Genomic DNA, 18596 nt, shown 5'->3' on the forward strand with positions numbered 1-18596 from the left:
TTAGAAATTATTTTTATTTTAAATTCAAGTTTAGACTAGGTGAAATAACGTTCCCAATATGTACTGTGTATACTGCAGCCGTACGGGTTTATAAAGTGCGTCTGGAGACAATAAAACTACGATACGCAGTTAATGCGGTGATTAAAATGAGGTTGTGTAGCTCGTCGTCTACCTTAAACAGATAGAAAGAGCCCTCGTTGGTGTTTTAACAACTTATGAGTTATTGATCCGGGAAGTTTGAATCTGTAAATATCTTTCACCCTTCTACCGAACTATCCAAGTTAGCAAAAAATTCTGCTGACACTGTTCAGATGCTTTGTTGGGCCGATATCCAATGGGAAGCCTTGATGAGCAATGAATGAGGGAGAGAAATTAGGCGGAGGATGAGGAGAGATTTGATGGTAATCGTCCGGGAAAGCTGCCAACTTTTAAGCCATTAGCTTCATGTTGTTGTCATCTGTGTGTGTGTGTGTAATCCATGCACCAACATGTGTGTGTGCGTCTATGCTTACAGTGTGCACATTCCTGCAGTTTCCATCACTAGTCTTACGTATCGAAGCGGGTCAAGAGGGGACAGCAGGAAGTTGATGACGTCTCATTGTTGATGGGTCCAGTGTGACCGGTCCTAACCAGACCAAACGGGCAGATGAATGAGACCTGGTGAGTGTACGAGTAAACACCGTCACACAGCTGTGTATGGAGGCCTGCCCTGTGTGGGGGACAGGATATTGGTGCGTAGTGGCACTGCTGCCAGGTTAATGATAGGACTCATTTACGATGTGTTTTTCTCAATTGTGGGCGATGCCAGCTCTCATTTTCAAGGTTACAACGTCAACAAAAATGCTTTTTGACCATTTGTCCAAACTGTAAAACAATTTATTTTTGTAACCGTAGAGGTCAACAAAGGCTGTTGGCATTACAGAAAATGTAAACATATTAAACCGGACCAAAGGGGAACAGTAACTAAGCAGAAGAGAGCTACTGAATTACAGTCAGCTGCCAGTGTCACGTTGTCCGCCTCAGTTGTGCATATTCCAGCTCATTGTGCTTCTCCGTCCCACTCTTCAGCCATTTCCACTTTCCCAGGACCCCTCAGTGTTATTCTTCACCTGTCCACCAGATGTCACTCTCATCTCCCCACCTGCACCTCATTCTCTCATCAGCCACTCGCATTATATACACTGATCAGCCATAACATTAAGACCACTGACAGGGGAAGTGAATAACATGGATTATCTCCTTACAATGGCGGTGGGGGGGATATCAGCAAGTGAACATTTAGAACTTTGAACTTTGTGTTGGAAGCAGAAAAAATGGGCCAGCGTAAGGATGTGAGGGACTTTGACAAGGGCCAGATAGTACTGGCTAGACGACCGGGTCAGAGCATCTCCAGAACTGCAGCTCTTGTGGGATGTTCCCGGTCTGCAGTGGTCAGGACCTACCAAAAGTGGTCCAAGGAAGAAGAACCGGTGAACCGGCGACAGGGTCAGACCCGAGGCTCATTGATGCCCGTGGGGAGCGAAGGCTGGCCCGTGTTGTCCAATCCAACAGAAGAGCTACTGGAGCTCAAACTGATGAACAAGTTAATGCTGGTTCTGATAGAAAGGAGTCAGAACACACAGTGAGAAGCAGTTTGTTGTGTACGGGGCTGCGTAGCCGCAGACCGGTCAGGGGGTTTGTTATAGCCTGATTTATGTAACATTTTATTCCTAAAAACATGGCAAAAATGGATGTTTTTATGGAGTGATATAAAGACAGATTCCAAATTCCCTCTGTAAAAACCCTTTGACTCTAATATGTCAACAAAATGAAACAACAATTCTGAACCATATCCAAAGCTCAGATTACTGTTGTGGAAATGTATGAACATTAGCACATATTTAATAAGAAAATGCCCTAATCTTGTAATTTAAAAAAATAATTGTCTTAATAATAATCTTTATTTATATATAGCACCTTTCAAAACACATTTACAAAGTGCTTTACAATAAAAACGGAACACATTTAAAACACAAGGATAATCAAATGTACTAAAAGCCAATAACTAAACACACAAAAACCCAGGGTAAGGGTAAAGCAACTAACATGTCATGAAACATAAATAAAATATCAAGCAATTCTATTAAAGTGAGTTTTTAAAAGTGATTTAAAAAGATAAGTGAATATATCGATTCTGGCATAAAAAAATCTTTTTCAAAATTGTAAAAATAAATAAATTGCGATACATTGGTGAATTGATTTTTTCCCCTCTTTTACTATATTAAGAAAAACTCACTTTTCAGCCAAACGGTTTGACCGATTTTTTAAAATTTCTTCAGATTATTTTCAAGCCAAGAGAACATTTTAACCAAATAAATTTAAAATTTCAGTTGAGCGCACAAATGGGTGAAACAAGTTTTACAAAGAGACTTTGTCTTATCAAATGTACGTACATCTTCTTTTTTTTTTGTGATACATTTTTTATTGGTATTTAAGCATAATTATATAAGGTGGGTTTACAAGTTGATAGATCACCAATAGAGTAAACGAATATAATCACAAATGTGTATTAATCAATACAAAATTGGCAAGCAGCTTCAGAAAAAGAAATCCCTCCCATCCCTAGACCTCGGGGACACGGACAACAACTATGTGAAGGATTTAATTATAGTGATTGCTTGTTTCCAATGTGATATATTTTCTCTCTTTGCCAAGTGCATGTTTGCAGCCCAATGTTCCATACCTGCTCTATCTATGAAGTCAAAAAGCCGTCTTTGTATATTGACAGAATGTGGATCTTTCCATCTGCACGCTATTACTCGCTTTGCAGCCTTAAGGCCGGCTAACCAGAGACGTCTCTGCTGAACACAGAGGTCCAGGTTGGAGCTGTCATTAAGTAACAGGACTTGGAATTGTTTTAGACAATATGTTTGACAGCATCTCTGCAACCTTCTTCCAGAACTCTGCAACCCGTGGACACCCCCAAACCATATGAAAAAAAGTACCTAATGCATTTTGATTGCGTAAGGTGCAGTTTGATGGTAAAGCTTTCATTTTATGCAATATGCGGGGTACATATTCTTTTATCCTTTAGCGAGCTACTCAGAAACGTGTGGTGACCGCTGCTCTACAGGATTACATTGAAAATAACAGATAAATATAGTTTTTTTTAGTCCTGTTCTTTCTCCTCTCTGGCTTTCTCTCGCTCAGATGAGTCACTCTGGCTTCGAGCAGTCTGCATGCACCTCCTGCCTTTCTGTATCCAGCTTCCCGTCTCTGGGCATGTGCACCGAGATCGTATCAGAGCGGTGTCAGTCACGACTCCGTCCGGCTGATGACAGAAAGCTGGCGGGGATCAATCTCAGAGCACCACAGGAGTGCGACTTCTGTATGTGGCGTTTGTGGTCCACAGGATCTCTCAACCGAGCTGAATCAATACTCCACCTCTGATCACCAAGATGGAGACAGAACGGTGTGTGCGTGGGTGGAGGGAAGGGTTGATTGGAGGAGAAAGAGATGGATAAGATGATGTCCAGAGTGGCGACTCTGTGGCTGACGCTGTGTGTTGAGGTCAGAAGATGAAATAATCTTATATATATATATATTGCTCAATCGATTGCTCTCTGTGCTGCTCGTATCGTGTTCTAGTTGAGTTGAGCCGGCCGTTTGGAAAACCTTGTTGACACACGGCAGCACCCATGGGCATCGTCTCCCCGTGGTCTGTTTGTATGGTGGTATATCCATAATGCCGTTTTAATTCCATTTAGTGATGTAGGCACTGGGCTGTCTGTCTTCATGGAGCCAACCAACGAGGCCACTTATTTGCTTAGTGTTGTTTATTTTCTGCTTCAATTGTCAATTAAGAAAGAAATGATTAAAATGATCATCAGGGAAGTCATGAAGGTTCAGTTTTTTACAGGCAGTTAATGGAGCTGTTTATCTGCTCACAGACTCCAGATGGAGCCGCTAACTGACATTAACATGCAGGGAGGCAGCATCATCACTGTGCTGCTATAGTGCCAATACCATGCTAGAAGCTAACACATGACACATCACTTTTTTGTATGGCGCTCAAGTGCTGGTTTCCTGAAGGCTATAATCTGTTTTTTCTCCGATGTGACTCCGCCGTTATTCCCATCACCCTGCAGACTGTCGCTACAGGCCTCCAGTTACTACTGAAACACGGTAGGCTGCTGATTTAAAGTGGTAACTCAATCATGGATACGACTTTAGTGCGAAGGAAGCTCATTTCAGCCACTTGTATCCGCAATCTCATTCTTTCGGTCACTACCCAAAGCTCATGACCAGAGGTGAGGGTTGGAACGTAGATGGACCGGCTCAACTCCCTTTTCACCACAACGGTCCGGTACAGCTTCCGGTTTATTCGACTAATTAGGTCATCATTTCCACTTCAATAACGCATGCTTAACTCTGAAGGCAAAGCCAAACTACTGATTTTTCCCTCTGATTTTATTTATTATATCTAATAAATAAATAAATGGAACTGATAGAGCAGTTTGAAGGATCGGAAAAGCTGAAGACAATATGGATTAAATATTCTCCAGGAAACATTTCTCCTAATGTTTCAGAAAAAATCCAAAAAATCCAAACTGAACATCACTCAAACATGAAATCTTTTATAGGCTATAAAAATCCCCAGTTTGAAGGCGTTTGAGTGCACATCCGTTTCTCTTTCATGCTAATAAATTACACTACTTAATATTCCTGCTAACAAAGCCTCCTTGTACTTCCCCCTGAGGGACGAATCAGAACGGTTAATTAGGAACGACCGAAAGGCTATATTTTATTATTAAAGCAAACCCAGTTGACAATCACAATTATAACTTGCCAGGACTGGGTGGGCGAGGGAAGGAATTTCCCAAAAAAGACATATCATTAAGCATTTAGGCAACATTAAGCTTTTACGGAAGTGACAGTGTCAGCCTGCATTTAACCCCCTCCCACGTCTGCACAAAGTGGAAGCTCAGAATAACCTCTCCAGGCGTTCGGTGTGTATGTGAGAGAAACATGTTAAATTAATCGCCAGGTTAGCCGGAAAATATAGAGTAGAGTGGCACCTCTGTACACACAAACACTTGTCCCCAGAGATGAGTAAAATACTGACTGTCTTCAAATGTTTCAGAAGAAGTTATAAACCTAAAGTCACAATAATTACTATATTGATTTATTGTACAATATATGGACGTGACTTTAATCATTTTTGCTGCCCTCGATATTGCCCGTTGTGTATACATGTGTGTTCGTTTATATAAGACATCATTTTAACCAACATGATGCCAGAGTAGCCAGCCGGGTTTCTCCTACTATTGTAAGACTTGGTGCAGACATTACATATTTGTTGCACCGTAGAGCGCAATTTTTGTTTTAGTTGTGTGGTTTTATATCATCTATCTATGTTATATTTATTTAGGATATTATAATCTTTTTTTCACATTCCAATTCCAACGTCTGAATATCTTTAAGAATTAAAAGTTCATTTTAAAGCTATTTTAAAAGGTGTACATGCATTATTATATTATCTTTATATCAGTGGCATAAAATGGTCTTAAAACGACAATAATATTGGTAATCGCAATCATTTCTGGGACAATATCTTGTCAGCGTTAAACAATACTGGTATCATGAGTGAAGATACTGGTATCATATGAAACTACAAAAACCTAAGGAATTGGTACCAACCATGTCATACTAGCTTGTCGCGAGGGAGGTTAAATAACATTCAAAAGTTACGCTAAATTTTGGCGAGGAAAAACTGTCATGGCCATTTTCAAAGGGGTCCCTTGACCTCTGACCTCCAGATATGTGGATTTCTTTATGCTAAATGCAGTACCTGTGAGGGTTTCTGGACAATATTTGTCATTTCTTTGTGTTGTTAATTGATTTCCAATAATAAATATATACATACATTTACATAAAGCAATCATATTTTTCCACTCCCGTGTTGATAAGAGTATTAAATACTTGACAAATCTCCCTTTAAGGTACATTTTGAACTGATAAAAACTGTGTGTTATAATGTGTGTGTGATAATTAGCAATAGCTCATCAGTTTCATGTCCTGTATTGGAACTATTAAATTGCATCGTCCCTATCAAATCAAATAAAATCAGTTATTATAATTGCACAGTGTACAGTTAAAACATGCAGGCAGATTCTCACACACACGTTTTTCAAATATAAGGTGTATTGATTTTTTTCCCCGACACATTTGAAGTAGAGCCAACTAATAGGTGGTGATTCATTTCCTCTTCTGAGTCCTCCTCTGATTGCTGCTCAGTTGAATCAAAGGCCACTAATCAGGGGAGAAGTTTAATACGAGATAATGAGCACAGAGAAAAAAAAAAGGGAAACAGAGTAGGTGTGAGTCATACGCTCACAACTATGGTTATCTACTAACTATGGTGAGTGGATCACAGCATGCAGCCAGACAAGGACTGCTTTCAGGGCCATGTGTCATTAAACTGTGGATTGCTCACATACACATACAGAACTGTATAATTACATGCACATAAAGTTATTCCAGCGTCATTAAAAATACACTTAGAAAAAGCAAAGCTCCAGTTCAGTTTGCGTACTCAGTAAATAATAAATTACAATCCAATGCATATGAAAAGCTCACTTCCAGCTACTTTAACAATATCTCAGCCAGCTTTAACAGAATTTATGATACATTTTGGCGTCGTGCTCTGGTGCTTTAAAAACCTCCACCAATCATCTTGACGGGTTTGCTGCGACTGAAGGTCTAATTTTGTAACTTTAAAAGACCATAATTACTGCACCACAATTTTGCTGGAACCTGAGGCGTGTTGCATCTTGTCAGTGATTGTCCCAAAGGGGCAGCCACATTATTTTTGGAGCATGAGGATGAAATTCTCCCTTTTCTTCAGAAACATGAGGAGATTTTAAAATGAGTCAGAGGCTGTTTGGTAATATGGAGCATTAACCCCTTCACGATCACGACGGACTTTACTGTCTTTCAGACATGTTAGTAGGTTCAGTTTTAGGGCTAGAATGAAGCTACAGATATCATATGAAACTAGAAAACCTAGTGATGATACTCGTATCTAGACCAGAAAACACAAGGAATCCATTGGTACCAACCATACTAGGAGGCTAAATAACGCTCCAAATGTGAGATTAATTTGCGATTAATTGCGATTAACTATGGACAATCATGCAATCAATCCTGATTAAATGTTTTAATCGATTGACAACCCTAGTGTTTATCCAATCCAGTCTCACAGGAAGGTGTATAAATAGCACGACATAACACAGACATTTCGCATGTCATGAGTGCGCATGTTAGTTTTTTCGCATGTTATTTGTACGCCAATTTTCATTTCATGTGTACGCCATGCAAACGGAAAAACATCATGGTTGGCCTTAAAATAAGTACGTAAACTAAGAAAGGAAAAAAAACGTCACTAAAAAAACAAACGTCCCTGACGCAACTTACTAAAGGAAACACGGGTCTCCTGGTTAAAAGTCCGGTGCTTGTTGGACACATTCACCACCTCTCCCGCCCACCATCAGAAGTCTTTCTGGCTTTTTATACTACATCACTAACTCTTACCGTTGCATTTATACACAGATGCGTTTACATTGCGGTCAATACAGGATACATGGCGTACAAATCAGAATCAAAAAAGGCCTTCTTATTGCACGCCTTGTGCATTGTCTTGGCATTCATGTGGGGAGGTTTATCATACAGACATGGTATTGATCTTCTCATATCTCATAAATATTTTCAAAAATGTCAAACCCTTACTTTAATCCTAGTGGCATGAAAAACACTGTCTGATGTTGATGATGTGATAAAGTCATTGCGAAGAAGATGAGAAACACATGGAAGGAAGACATCATGAGACAGAGGTAGAGGCAGCGAGAGATTTCCAGACTTTGGGAGGACGTGTGGGAAAAGTGAAAAAGAAAATCCTTTAAATCAACAGGCAGCTGCAGCATATGGAGTTGGATTTGTTGCGAGGTGTCATCTTTCTTTTTTTCTTATCGAGCTTCTTTTCTTCCTCAGTGATGTGGCGGACAGGGATGGAAAGCGAGATAAAAGTATGACGTCTTTTCTTTTTTTTAACCAATTGGAAATTTAAAAGGGGACGTCACCCAGATCTCACTTGTAATCCTGCAGCTATTGTGCTACCTGGCACACCAATCTGTGGGAGTGAACTGGAGTCAAATGGAGCGACTGAAGCGTGGAAATTCAGCTTTTCTTCTCGTGTCAGTCTGTCAGAAAAGACAGAGCGCGTTTAAGTCGATATAGTCTATATCTGTCAGACGCGGCGGCGAAGTGCGGACGGCACAGTCTGTTTTGATTTGGATTACACAAGAGACAGAAATACATTAAAGAGTGGGTGAACTTCACATCGGCTCACTGCAGGTGAAACATTCTATATGAACCTGAACTGTGTTGTCCATATAGTGCCGTGTCAAACTGGGCTGCAGCTACAGAAGAGTGACATTTCTTTCTGAAATCTTAGCTCATATCCAATTTAGAAAGGATCTCCAAGACTTAACAATGGGAAGGTCTATGGAAAGAGCTGCTGTATGTTCATCAAATCAATGACATTCCTCCAGCCTCTCACAGTGTTATCTGAGGAGAGTATAATGTAAAACACTGGTTGACAAAGACAATCAGCATCAGTAGAAACAAAACATTTGGTTCTAGTTTACACTGAATAATAATTTAATTCTCCCTATTTAGCATTTGTAATCAGTATGCAAACATTTAATAAATGGTTTATAACACACTATAATGTAGTTGTACCCAGCTATAAGGACATTTTCAGTATTTATAATGTACCGTATGTCAGCAATTATAAGTTCTCATATGAAAACACATCTTATATCTGCTTACAACTACATTGTAATGTGTTATAAATAGGGCTGTCAATCGATTGACATAGTTAATCGCGATTAATCACAAATTAATTGCACATTTTTTATCAGTTCAAAATTAACCTTAAAGGGAGATTTGTCAAGTATTTAATACTCTTATCAACATGGTAGTGGACAAATATGCTGCTTAATGCAAATGTATGTATATATTTATTATTGGAAATCAATTAACAACACAAAACAATGATAGATATTGATCCAGAAACCCTCACAGGTACTGCATTTAGCTTTAAATAATATATGCTCACATCATAACATGGCAAACTGCAGCCCAACAGGCAACAACAGCTTCACTCTAGCTTTCAAACTGAGCCCAATACAACCCCCGAAACATCGATTGCATTAATGTGTTAAAGAAATTAGTGGCATTAAAACAAATTTGCGTTGACGTGTTATTATGGCGTTAACTTTGACAGTCCTAATAAACACAAAGCTACCACCTGCAGCCAGTTAGCTTTGCATAAAGACTGGAAACAGCTAGCCTGTCTCTGTAAGAAGGCAACAAGATCTGCCAACACCTCTAAAGCTCACTAATTAACCCGTCATATCGTGTTTGTTTAAACCGTATATACAAAGAAACTGATGGTTTTACAGGGCCGGACTATTTCTTGGCCAGACGCTGTAACTTCTATGAGAGTGGTTTCAATCTTCTCATCTAACTCTGTGCAAGAAATAGAATAAGTCTGTTACCCAAAATGTCAAACTATTCCTTTAATCAGAAAGTTGCTGCCCCACAAATGACGAGATGATGAGCGGGGAAGTGAAAACATTCAAATGCGGCATAATTTGACTGTGACACAGTGTAATAAAGTGAAATGTGAGCTCAGTATTGTTACCTTGTTTGATCACTCTTTGTGTATCAGGATCCAAAGTTCTACCAGGCTATTTTTTATTTTTACGACAGTGATATTACAGTTTTAATCATTAACTTACTCTACTTCTTTCCCCACTGGGCACCCAACATTTCAGTATAAAAATCGAAATCGTTTCTGTTCCCATGTATTCAAACCCAGTACACATTTCAGTTCATGTTAGTTCTGATAAGCAGCAGCTTCACTCGTTACTGACACAGAACACGAGGCGTATAGAGTAGACGGTGTCCAGGGTGTAAACGATAACGTTGAGGATCGTCATGAAGGTGACCACCACCAGTTTATCCCAGGCACAGAGGTAGCCACAGTTACTGGGTCTCTTACTGGTGTGGAGACTATACAGTGGCCAGATCACCATAGCCGTCACGTACATCACTGCTGCCAAAATGTTGTAGACGATCACGAGCTTGTCGAAGGAGAACGGTAAAAACGAGGTGAGCTGTATGGTGGAGAACAGGGTTATGAGGATGGCAAAGATGAAGCACAAGGAGTACACGGCCACGCACCACTGCAGCTCCGGGGAGCCGGAGTACTGGAGTTCATCCAGCGACGTGAAGATGAGACAGGCGAGGAACGTCTCCAGCATCTTCATAATGCCTGGCACTGTGGAGAGGAACCCGCTGTTCTGCCCGCTTGGACGAAGAAAAGTTAACGCCACCACGCCGGCGTACACCCCGAAGCAGACCCAGGACACCACGGAGGCGCCGATCTGGCGGTGGCAGATGTTGCAGGTGAAAAAGACGGGGTACATGACGGAGGCAGACAGGCACATGAGGCTTGCCAGCATGGCGAAGGCAGCGGTGAAGTCGTCCCAGGCGAAAGGCAATTTGGCGTTGACGGTCGTGAACTCCAGGATGAGAATGAGGAGGGTGAAGAAGAAGCAGAAGCACCAGGTGAACATGCACCACGCCCAGTAGGGAGACGAGACGTATCCCACCGTCGCCACCAGGCTAAAACACATACCGGTGAGGATGGTCGCCATTATTCGCATGATGCCCACAGGCTGGGTGAGCGCCCGCAAGTCCACACTGATCATGGCTGGACCGGATGAGTCTGTTGTTTCCAAAGTCAGTAGATTCTCCTCAGTGCATCCCTCAGTACAGAAAGGCCAATAAACCAGATCCTGTTGAAGAAATCCATGTAGACCAGAGCCTCGAGCAGGTGTGTCGTCTGAAACTGAAACTCAGTGTGGTGGTGGTGTATATTTAAACAGAGCATCCTAGGCTTATCTGCACACTTTATGGCCCCGGTTTCACTCCACGGATTGGTTGAATGTTATCATGTTCACCTCCCGACACACGTACACTGGACTCTGGTCCTCACCTGTTCAGAGGCTAATCTCCAACACAATGATGAGGTGTGTAGGTCGCATCCTACGGAAAATCACTCCTATCCTGTCCTTGAGTTCACTTGATTTATTATCTCTGGGTGGTACAAAAGGGAGTTTGGCGAAGGGATTTTATAGATTTTAAATCAATTAAACTTCAGGTTGCTATAAAAAGTTGAATATCGAGCATTTATCTCTTTAATAGAGCCTTTTTGAACCAGCCGCGACAGCGACGCTGGTATTGTTTTCACCTTGTGAGTCTGTGTGAGTCATCATGGCAAAACGTGGTCCTGGACCACAGACTGTATATAAGAAGTGGACGTAGTCATCATGACGTCACCCGTTGGTTTTGTGGACTGCCGTTTTGAAGCCTCGGGTTCGGCATTTTGGCCGTCTCCATCTTGGTTTTTTGCAACCAGAAGCGACACAGAGGGTGAAGCTGAATGCTGAATAAGACGATTTTAGGAGACCAAAAATGTTACAATTAACTTTCATGACCTGAAAACACACACTGTGAAAGGGTTAAAGATGTAAGATGAAAACACGGACAACTCCCAGACCGGACAACGCCGTGGTAGCGACCTGTCGACCGCAAGGTAGCCCCGCCCTAAAGCATGCCCTGCTTTATGGTCTATTTGACTCTAAATGGGACCATAATTTACTAAATGAACATCATGCTGTATTGAAGAAGACTTGAAACTAGAGATTGAGACCATAAACTCATGTTTACAATGTTTACTGAGGTAATAAATCAAGAGAGAAGTAGACTCATTTTCTCATAGACTTCTATACAATCAGACTTCTTTTAGCAACCAGAGGAGTCGCCCCCTGCTGGCTGTTAGAAAGAATGCAGGTTTAAGGCACTTCAGCATTGGCTTCACTGTTCAGACCTCGGAGGTTGCTCATTGGTTTGGACTTTTGGTCAGAGAAAAAAAGACATCACCTTTGACTGGTCTGAATTGGCGTCACGACCGGTGTGATCCCATCGAAAGATGGTCTTTAGCCTTCTAACAAACAGACACAAGTATGATGTTTTAGTGTATTTACTTTAGCATTATGATTCATTACATCACTGCTTACATTGCCTACAATCAAAAGCAACGCATTTATGTACTATGAAAACTCCCTTTTTGTACATCGCACCAAAGAGTTTTAAAAAGGCCTACAGTATATGACAACAGAAGCGTTTATTCTGAAACAGATTCTCCTCTCTGTCTTTTCTTTCCTTCCTTCCTCTGGTTATTTTTCTCTCTCATCTCGTTATTTGTGTTTACAAGATCAACCCACATACAGTATCTACCCCTGAGTCTCCATTTTGACTTTGTAGAGAGCAGTAATGACTGGACTGGTCAAAGGTTATGTAACCTCCCAAAGTATCATTAAGATAAGCAAGCAAGGCTTCAATCCTGACCGATTACTCACTTGCTTTTGTTATATTGTAAGAAGAAATATGTGAACCGCCTCTACTCTCTATGTTTTTCCTTTCATCATTAAATGCGGAGGAGTGAATACATTTTGTGACAGTAAGAGGTTTGTTTAAAAGCAGCAAAGTGAGCGGGGAGTTGTGAGGCTGAAACCTTTACATGTAGCTGCTGTGTGTTTCACGGTATGCACACTTTGACACACCTTTGCAAACATCCTTTGAGACGGATAGGAGCGGTCCCACTGTACCTGTTCAACCATTAAACTAATTATTTAACCATTAAACACATTACTCATTTATGAGTCATGCAGTTGTGATTGTAATCTAATACTGCGGTGCTGAAACAACAAAAGCATGCACAATAAGTCCACACTTTTACTACATTTTATTCATATTTCACACGCTGAAATCAACAAGAATATATGCACTTAATGAGTTTTCAACTGAGAAGGACGTGGTCACATCAATGCTGTATCAAAATGAGATAATTAATAAGGATCAGGTGAAAATCACAGAGGAGGAAGAAGCATTAGAAAAGAGATCGGGTTCACATCTTTCTGACATAAAAAAATAGACACAACCACTGTTGTCTCATGTCCTCAGAGAATCATGAGAGGTAAAAGACACCCTCATTCAGATCAACAAACCCGAGTGTGTTGGGATCATCATGAAAACAACAGTGAAATAACATATGTTTAACAAAAGTCGCACAAGAGATGCTTTACATTCTCCTGCTCCTGAAATATGAGACGTATTTGCAACCTACGTTCTGCTGACGAAGAACACCAGCCTAAAAGAATAAACAGTATCAGCGATGTAAGCAGCCAGGTTGAAACAGGTCATGAAAGTGATCACCACTAAATTATCCCAGGAACATCTAACCCCTTTCGTGCAGAAGCTCGGCCTGGGATTGTTCTTGAAGCTGTACAGCGGCCAGATGACCACAGCTGTGATGTACATCAACACTGCCAACACGTTGCAGCATGTCAGGACTTTGTCAAACGGTGCGGGGAAGAGGGTCAGAAGGCGACAGATAGTAAAAATGATGACGAGGAGGGCAAAGATGAAGCAAATGGAGTAGACGGCGACGCACCACTGGAGACCTGGAAACCTCGAGTACCAGCTGTCGTCCAAGCAGATGAAGATGATGCAGGCCACGAAGGCCTCCAGAACCTTGAGGAGGCCCGGGACCGTGGACAGAAATCCACTAATCTCGCCGGGTTTAGCCCGCGTCAGCCCGACCTCGATGGCATACAGGATGAAGGCCAGGCAGGAAATGACGGTGGCGCCAATCTGTTTGCCGCAGCTAGAGCAAGTGAAGAAGACGGGATAGATGATGGATGCTGCCAACACCTGTATGAGAGAAAATAAGTGTGAAATGAGTCGTTCTATAAGATACTCTCTAGCAGTTAATTTGACTTTGCTTATGTGTACAATTGAGAATCGTGTTGTATTAATCTTTTAGCACCAGTAAATAGTAAACATGCATATTTACAATAGCCTGATGTGAAACATGTGATTATCATTATCTGTTTTGGGGAGTTGTGGTTATTAAAAAATATGCTGTTGAAGTGTTTATAGCGGAAAACACAGCTTTATTATCTTCACTAGGAGATAATGAGATGGGATGTGTGCGTGAGTGTTTGTGCATCTCTGTGTCTGTCCACGGCTAATCTCGCATACTGCTGCACCAAACTGCAGCATATTTTGGGTGCTCATTTATGGCTGCATGCTCTGGGACCTCATGTGGTTGCAGTGACTCACACTTTCTCCAAAAAAAAACAAACTTTTATTGCCTGTTTGATACTGACATTGATTGACTGCTGACTCACTACTCACTACTCTTAACTTGCCCCCGGCCGGTAGGGGGCGCAAGTGAGACACAGCAGGGGAAAACGGCATGCTCAGTTTTATTGTTTTAGACGCTGTGTTTGGCGATCAGCTTACAGCTAACAGAACTACACGCAACTACAACAGCTGCTGCCGCCATTTTGGACTGAAAACGCTTATTATATTTATAATATTTTATTGTTCGACACAGGCCATTTCGGCAGAATATGACAATAGAATAGAAATCATTTTGTTTTACTTTCATACGGCACTTTTTAGGCGGGCGTTTTACTGCCGTCCCGTACTCGCTTTCAGTCCAAAAAGGTGGAAGCGTAGCTTTGCTGCTGGCTGGATGCTGACGTTGCAATGGAATGAACAATTGACTTTCACTTCTTGACAATATACGTTATTTGCTACAAGCACAGCTGACTGATATAGTTATTCCGTGAATTTTTATTGGGCATCAACTGCAGTTATAACCCTGAGACGGAGCTGAGATGCGTGCCTGCACAGAGCCGGTGCAGACAAATGACTGCATAGATTAAAATGAGTGTATCTTTTGTGCACAAGTGAAAAATATGTCTGATACACTTGCAGTCTAGACGGGGGTTAGACAATTGTGGTTTGTATTATTTCAATCAAACATTGCAGCAGTGGTTGTTGCAGACACACCTGGCGGAGATCTACACTAAGTGCACTATTTCTAGATACTTTTTCTTTTTTTCATTGAATTGTAGGAGTGCAAAAAACAACATGAGTCTAATGAAACCTCTTACAATTTTACATCATTTTACATCAACAATCAACATATACATATCTCACATACGGTATTAGTTTAAAATGTATTTGCAAAATGTAGACTTTAATATTCCCAGTGACCACAACAGTCACTGATATACTTCACCAACAACCTGCAACAAGTTTGTCCTGAAAATATCTGTAGAAAAAGACAAATAACAAGAGAGTAAAAAAGGGTACACACCATTAGAGTAGCCAACATGGCAAAAGAGGACGTGAAGTCATCCCAGGAGATGGGCAACTTGGCGGCGAGGCTGGTGAACTCCAGGAAGAGGATGAGGAGGGTGACGCAGAAGCAGAAGCACCAGGTGAACATGCACCACGTCCAGAAGGAGTCGGTTCTGTGGCCCGCCGACGCCACCAGGCTGAAGGAGATGCAGGTGAAGATCACCTCCAGTATGCGCACGATGCCCACGGGCACCGTCATCGTCCTGAAGTCCAGTGTAACCATGGTGATTGTAATCCTGTGGATATTCTGGATAGATATTTAACTAGATAAATCTCTATCTTCACCAGCTTGTCTCCTCTCTCCTTGTTGATTCAATATTTTTGTTCTTGTGTTCCTTTGTTGGTTCTCATCAGTCCTCGCCCCTCATCCTGTTCGTGCTGCCTGCATGGTGGACACAGGAAGGTGAATGTGGAACCTTTGGCCGCTCCCTCGACGACGCCCTCTCACACCTTCTTCCTCAACTGGCCAGTAACCAAATGTTTAATGCGCAGGTACGTGACTCATATGGAGTGTTTGTGTAGTGGGGGGGGAACTGTTTGTGCTTATCAGTTATGTGCACGGTCAATAAAATAATTCAGATATTTTACAGCAGTTGTGTTTAACAGGAACTGCACCCAGCCTCTCCTATTCCTCATCCATCATGTTTGCTATCTTAGCGGCTTGTCCACCCATCAATGGTTCAGATCTGTCAATGTGTTACAGGAGGCTTAAGAGCGCTGCAGTATAGAAAGATGTGAGATATATATACAGAGCTAATATTTGTCTTTCACTGGGTATGAAATGTAGGTGTGAGATACTGCAAAGGAAACAATATCTAAGATTTAGGCTATACGTTTTGCTTTTTAAGACTGAAGTAATGAGGGCTATACTGTTCCACATTAAAAACTGCCAACTGATAACACACACAAGCACCTTTTACAATTTAATCTGAAAATGTCTTCTTGTCTAACTTTGAATTTGCTATTTAACTTCTAACTGGAAATAAATACATTACAGGAACAGTGTGGAGCTTTTTGGGGGATCTATTAGCAGAAATGGAATATAATATTCATATCTTTGTTTTCATTAGTGTATAATCACCTGAAAATTTGAAAGTTACCTGCACACAAAACAAATGCTTGGTTAAACGGACTGTTTGTAACCTCTTACACGTATAAATCAATACGGGTCGGTGTTCCATGTGCGCTCACGTGTGGCTACGCTGTTCAGACTCAGACTCCAACACAAACTACACGGAAGCACCAAAACCTCTTGGTTGTATCTAGTGAAGCCCGTCTGTTAAACAGTGTTGGCTGCGGTCGGAGGACGCGGGGGAGACCGTAGCTCGACATTACAGCAGTCTTGGAAAGGGAGAAGTGAGCGGAGGGGTACTCAGTTGGTTGCAACATGCAACCACACCACTAGGTGCCGCCAAATCCTACACAGAGATTTTTTTCGTCAGGTGTTCCTCCTGTGTCGGTACAATGCTCACTGTTTCTGCGTCATCTGTATATCAAAAAAATGCTTTATGACTAAATGACTGAACAAACAGCTTATACAGCCTGTAAATATTTGTTAAAATCAGAAGAATGTCAAACATATTAAGATCATTTCTTATCGCACTGATAATAGAGGCTTTCTATGCATGAAACTGCAACCACAAAGGGAAAGATAAGTTGCTCCCATTGTCATTATTAACAGATTACTATGCATACAGTAGCACTGAATAGCATGCAGGGTCATGACCCATCTCAATGTTTCTGTAAAAACAGACCTGGGGCTGATTAAGGACAGAGTCATCAAATATCCAGTTGGAATTGTTGGAAAGTTAGAAGGCTCGAAGAGCACTTTGGGTTTGGCAGCCTTTCTGTGCTCTCTTGCTCCTCCTTTGGATCGCAGTACAAAACCTCAGCAGGTTGTTGCTCCGTTAGCTCATATTGTTTTACCATTGTGTTACCCTCACATGTGCACCTGCTTATGCCACACACCTGAAGAAATGTATAAAATAGCTGACCCAAGAAGCCACAATTGTTTTTTTGTTTTTTTTGCACACATGGCAAAGGTCATCTTATCACATGTAGAACATAACTCAGTGTCCGTGACATGAAATAAAAACAGAACCAGGACCAACCCCGCCCATGTTGGTCTTGGTCACGCAATGGGGAAATAAATAAATAAATAAATAAATAAATAAATAAATAACCAAATAAAGGAAAAAAAATAGTAATAAAATAAAATCATTTTAAAAAGCAGATAAATAGAAAATAAAATAAAATAATAAAAAAAGAAATAAAATAATGGATTTAGCTTAAAAACAAATAAAAATAAAATAAAGAGGGTCGTAGGAAAGGAGTAATGAAGATCCCTCTCTCCTCTCTCTCCCTGTCCCGCAGTCCAGAACATATGTAAATGGTCAGCAGGGGAATACTTGCATCTATTACAGGCATCGCTTCTGTCGGTATATTTTTGCCAATTTAGCGTTGGTATAATGGGCTTTATGGAGCACCACACACTGCATCAGGCCTTGCCCGGCACATAAAGATGAGGAATGCACTAGACCAATAATGTCAGATATGTCAGTTCCCAGATTGTGCTCCAGGAGTCTTTAAGGGGTGTGGTGGGGGCCGGATTCAGGGAATCAATTTTGCTGCACATCAACTGTTTTTGCTCTCAATCCAAGGTGAGAAACTGATGGTCAACATCATTTAAACCACTGTTTCCTGTTTAAAACCTTTTGCAACCATTTACTTTAATAGATTCTACAGATTTTTCAACAGAAAAAAAAAATGCTGACGCCGTGGATGACGTTATTTTACATTAACCGTTAACACCATCCTTCCTTTGTAGATCTGCATCCAACATAAAGTGATTTGAAAAAAGTGTCAAACTGACAAAACCACTCCCATTTGTGTCTCCTCTGTTTGAACCTCCGACTGATTGATGGTCCTGCTATATTCAGCCCTCCTCCCCGCCTCCGTACCGTCTTTGTCCCTTCTTCATGGTCGCTTATCTTTCACATTTATTTAACCAATGCTCGTAAAAGGAAGGTACCTCTGTGTAAAATAGAAACTGAAATGAAAGATTGAAGACGCAAAGAAACCAATGACAAGGTGGAGAGAGAGGTAGAGCAGCCATTAAAGGACAGGAGAGGAGAGGAGAGGAGAGGAAGCGATGATGCTGTAAAAAGATTATTTGTCTGGTTTCCAAAAGAAAGTTCACCGAAAAGACG

General features: G+C 41.2%; 3 protein-coding genes across 5 annotated transcripts in view; 1 reads left to right on the forward strand and 2 right to left on the reverse strand.

The window, feature by feature from the left end:
• LOC119501830 (lipopolysaccharide-induced tumor necrosis factor-alpha factor homolog) overlaps nucleotides 1–18596 on the forward strand; it is a 53934-nt gene that overhangs the window by 22295 nt on the left and 13043 nt on the right. For all 3 annotated transcript variants that reach the window (XM_037792472.1, XM_037792470.1, XM_037792471.1), the window contains exon 2: nucleotides 15742–15879. The gene's annotated coding sequence lies outside the window, so the exon portion shown is untranslated. The remainder of the gene's footprint in view (nucleotides 1–15741; nucleotides 15880–18596) is intronic.
• Nucleotides 9307–11202, reverse strand: LOC119501829 (myeloid-associated differentiation marker-like). The gene has a single exon (XM_037792469.1). It carries the CDS (start codon nucleotides 10815–10817, stop codon nucleotides 9963–9965), a length of 855 nt encoding a protein of 284 aa, XP_037648397.1. The 5' UTR covers nucleotides 10818–11202; the 3' UTR covers nucleotides 9307–9962.
• On the reverse strand, nucleotides 12900–15745 carry LOC119501828 (myeloid-associated differentiation marker homolog). The gene is made up of 2 exons (XM_037792468.1): nucleotides 15344–15745; nucleotides 12900–13884 (listed from the first exon to the last, which is right to left on the reverse strand). The coding sequence occupies exons 1-2, from the start codon at nucleotides 15608–15610 to the stop codon at nucleotides 13294–13296; spliced, it is 858 nt and encodes a 285-aa protein (XP_037648396.1). The 5' UTR covers nucleotides 15611–15745; the 3' UTR covers nucleotides 12900–13293.

This window comes from Sebastes umbrosus, chromosome 14 (assembly GCF_015220745.1).
Source record: "Sebastes umbrosus isolate fSebUmb1 chromosome 14, fSebUmb1.pri, whole genome shotgun sequence".
Lineage (NCBI taxonomy): Eukaryota > Metazoa > Chordata > Actinopteri > Perciformes > Sebastidae > Sebastes > Sebastes umbrosus.

What these genes read in the sequence shown, in the direction of transcription:
- LOC119501829 (XM_037792469.1), bottom strand. Translation starts at nt 10,817, where the DNA reads ATGATCAGTGTGGACTTGCGGGCGCTCACCCAGCCTGTGGGCATCATG.
- LOC119501828 (XM_037792468.1), bottom strand. Translation starts at nt 15,610, where the DNA reads ATGGTTACACTGGACTTCAGGACGATGACGGTGCCCGTGGGCATCGTG. An exon ending in CCATGTTGGCTACTCTAATG is followed by an intron (nt 13,885 to 15,343) that starts GTGTGTACCCTT and finishes TCTCTCATACAG; the next exon opens with GTGTTGGCAGCATCCATCAT.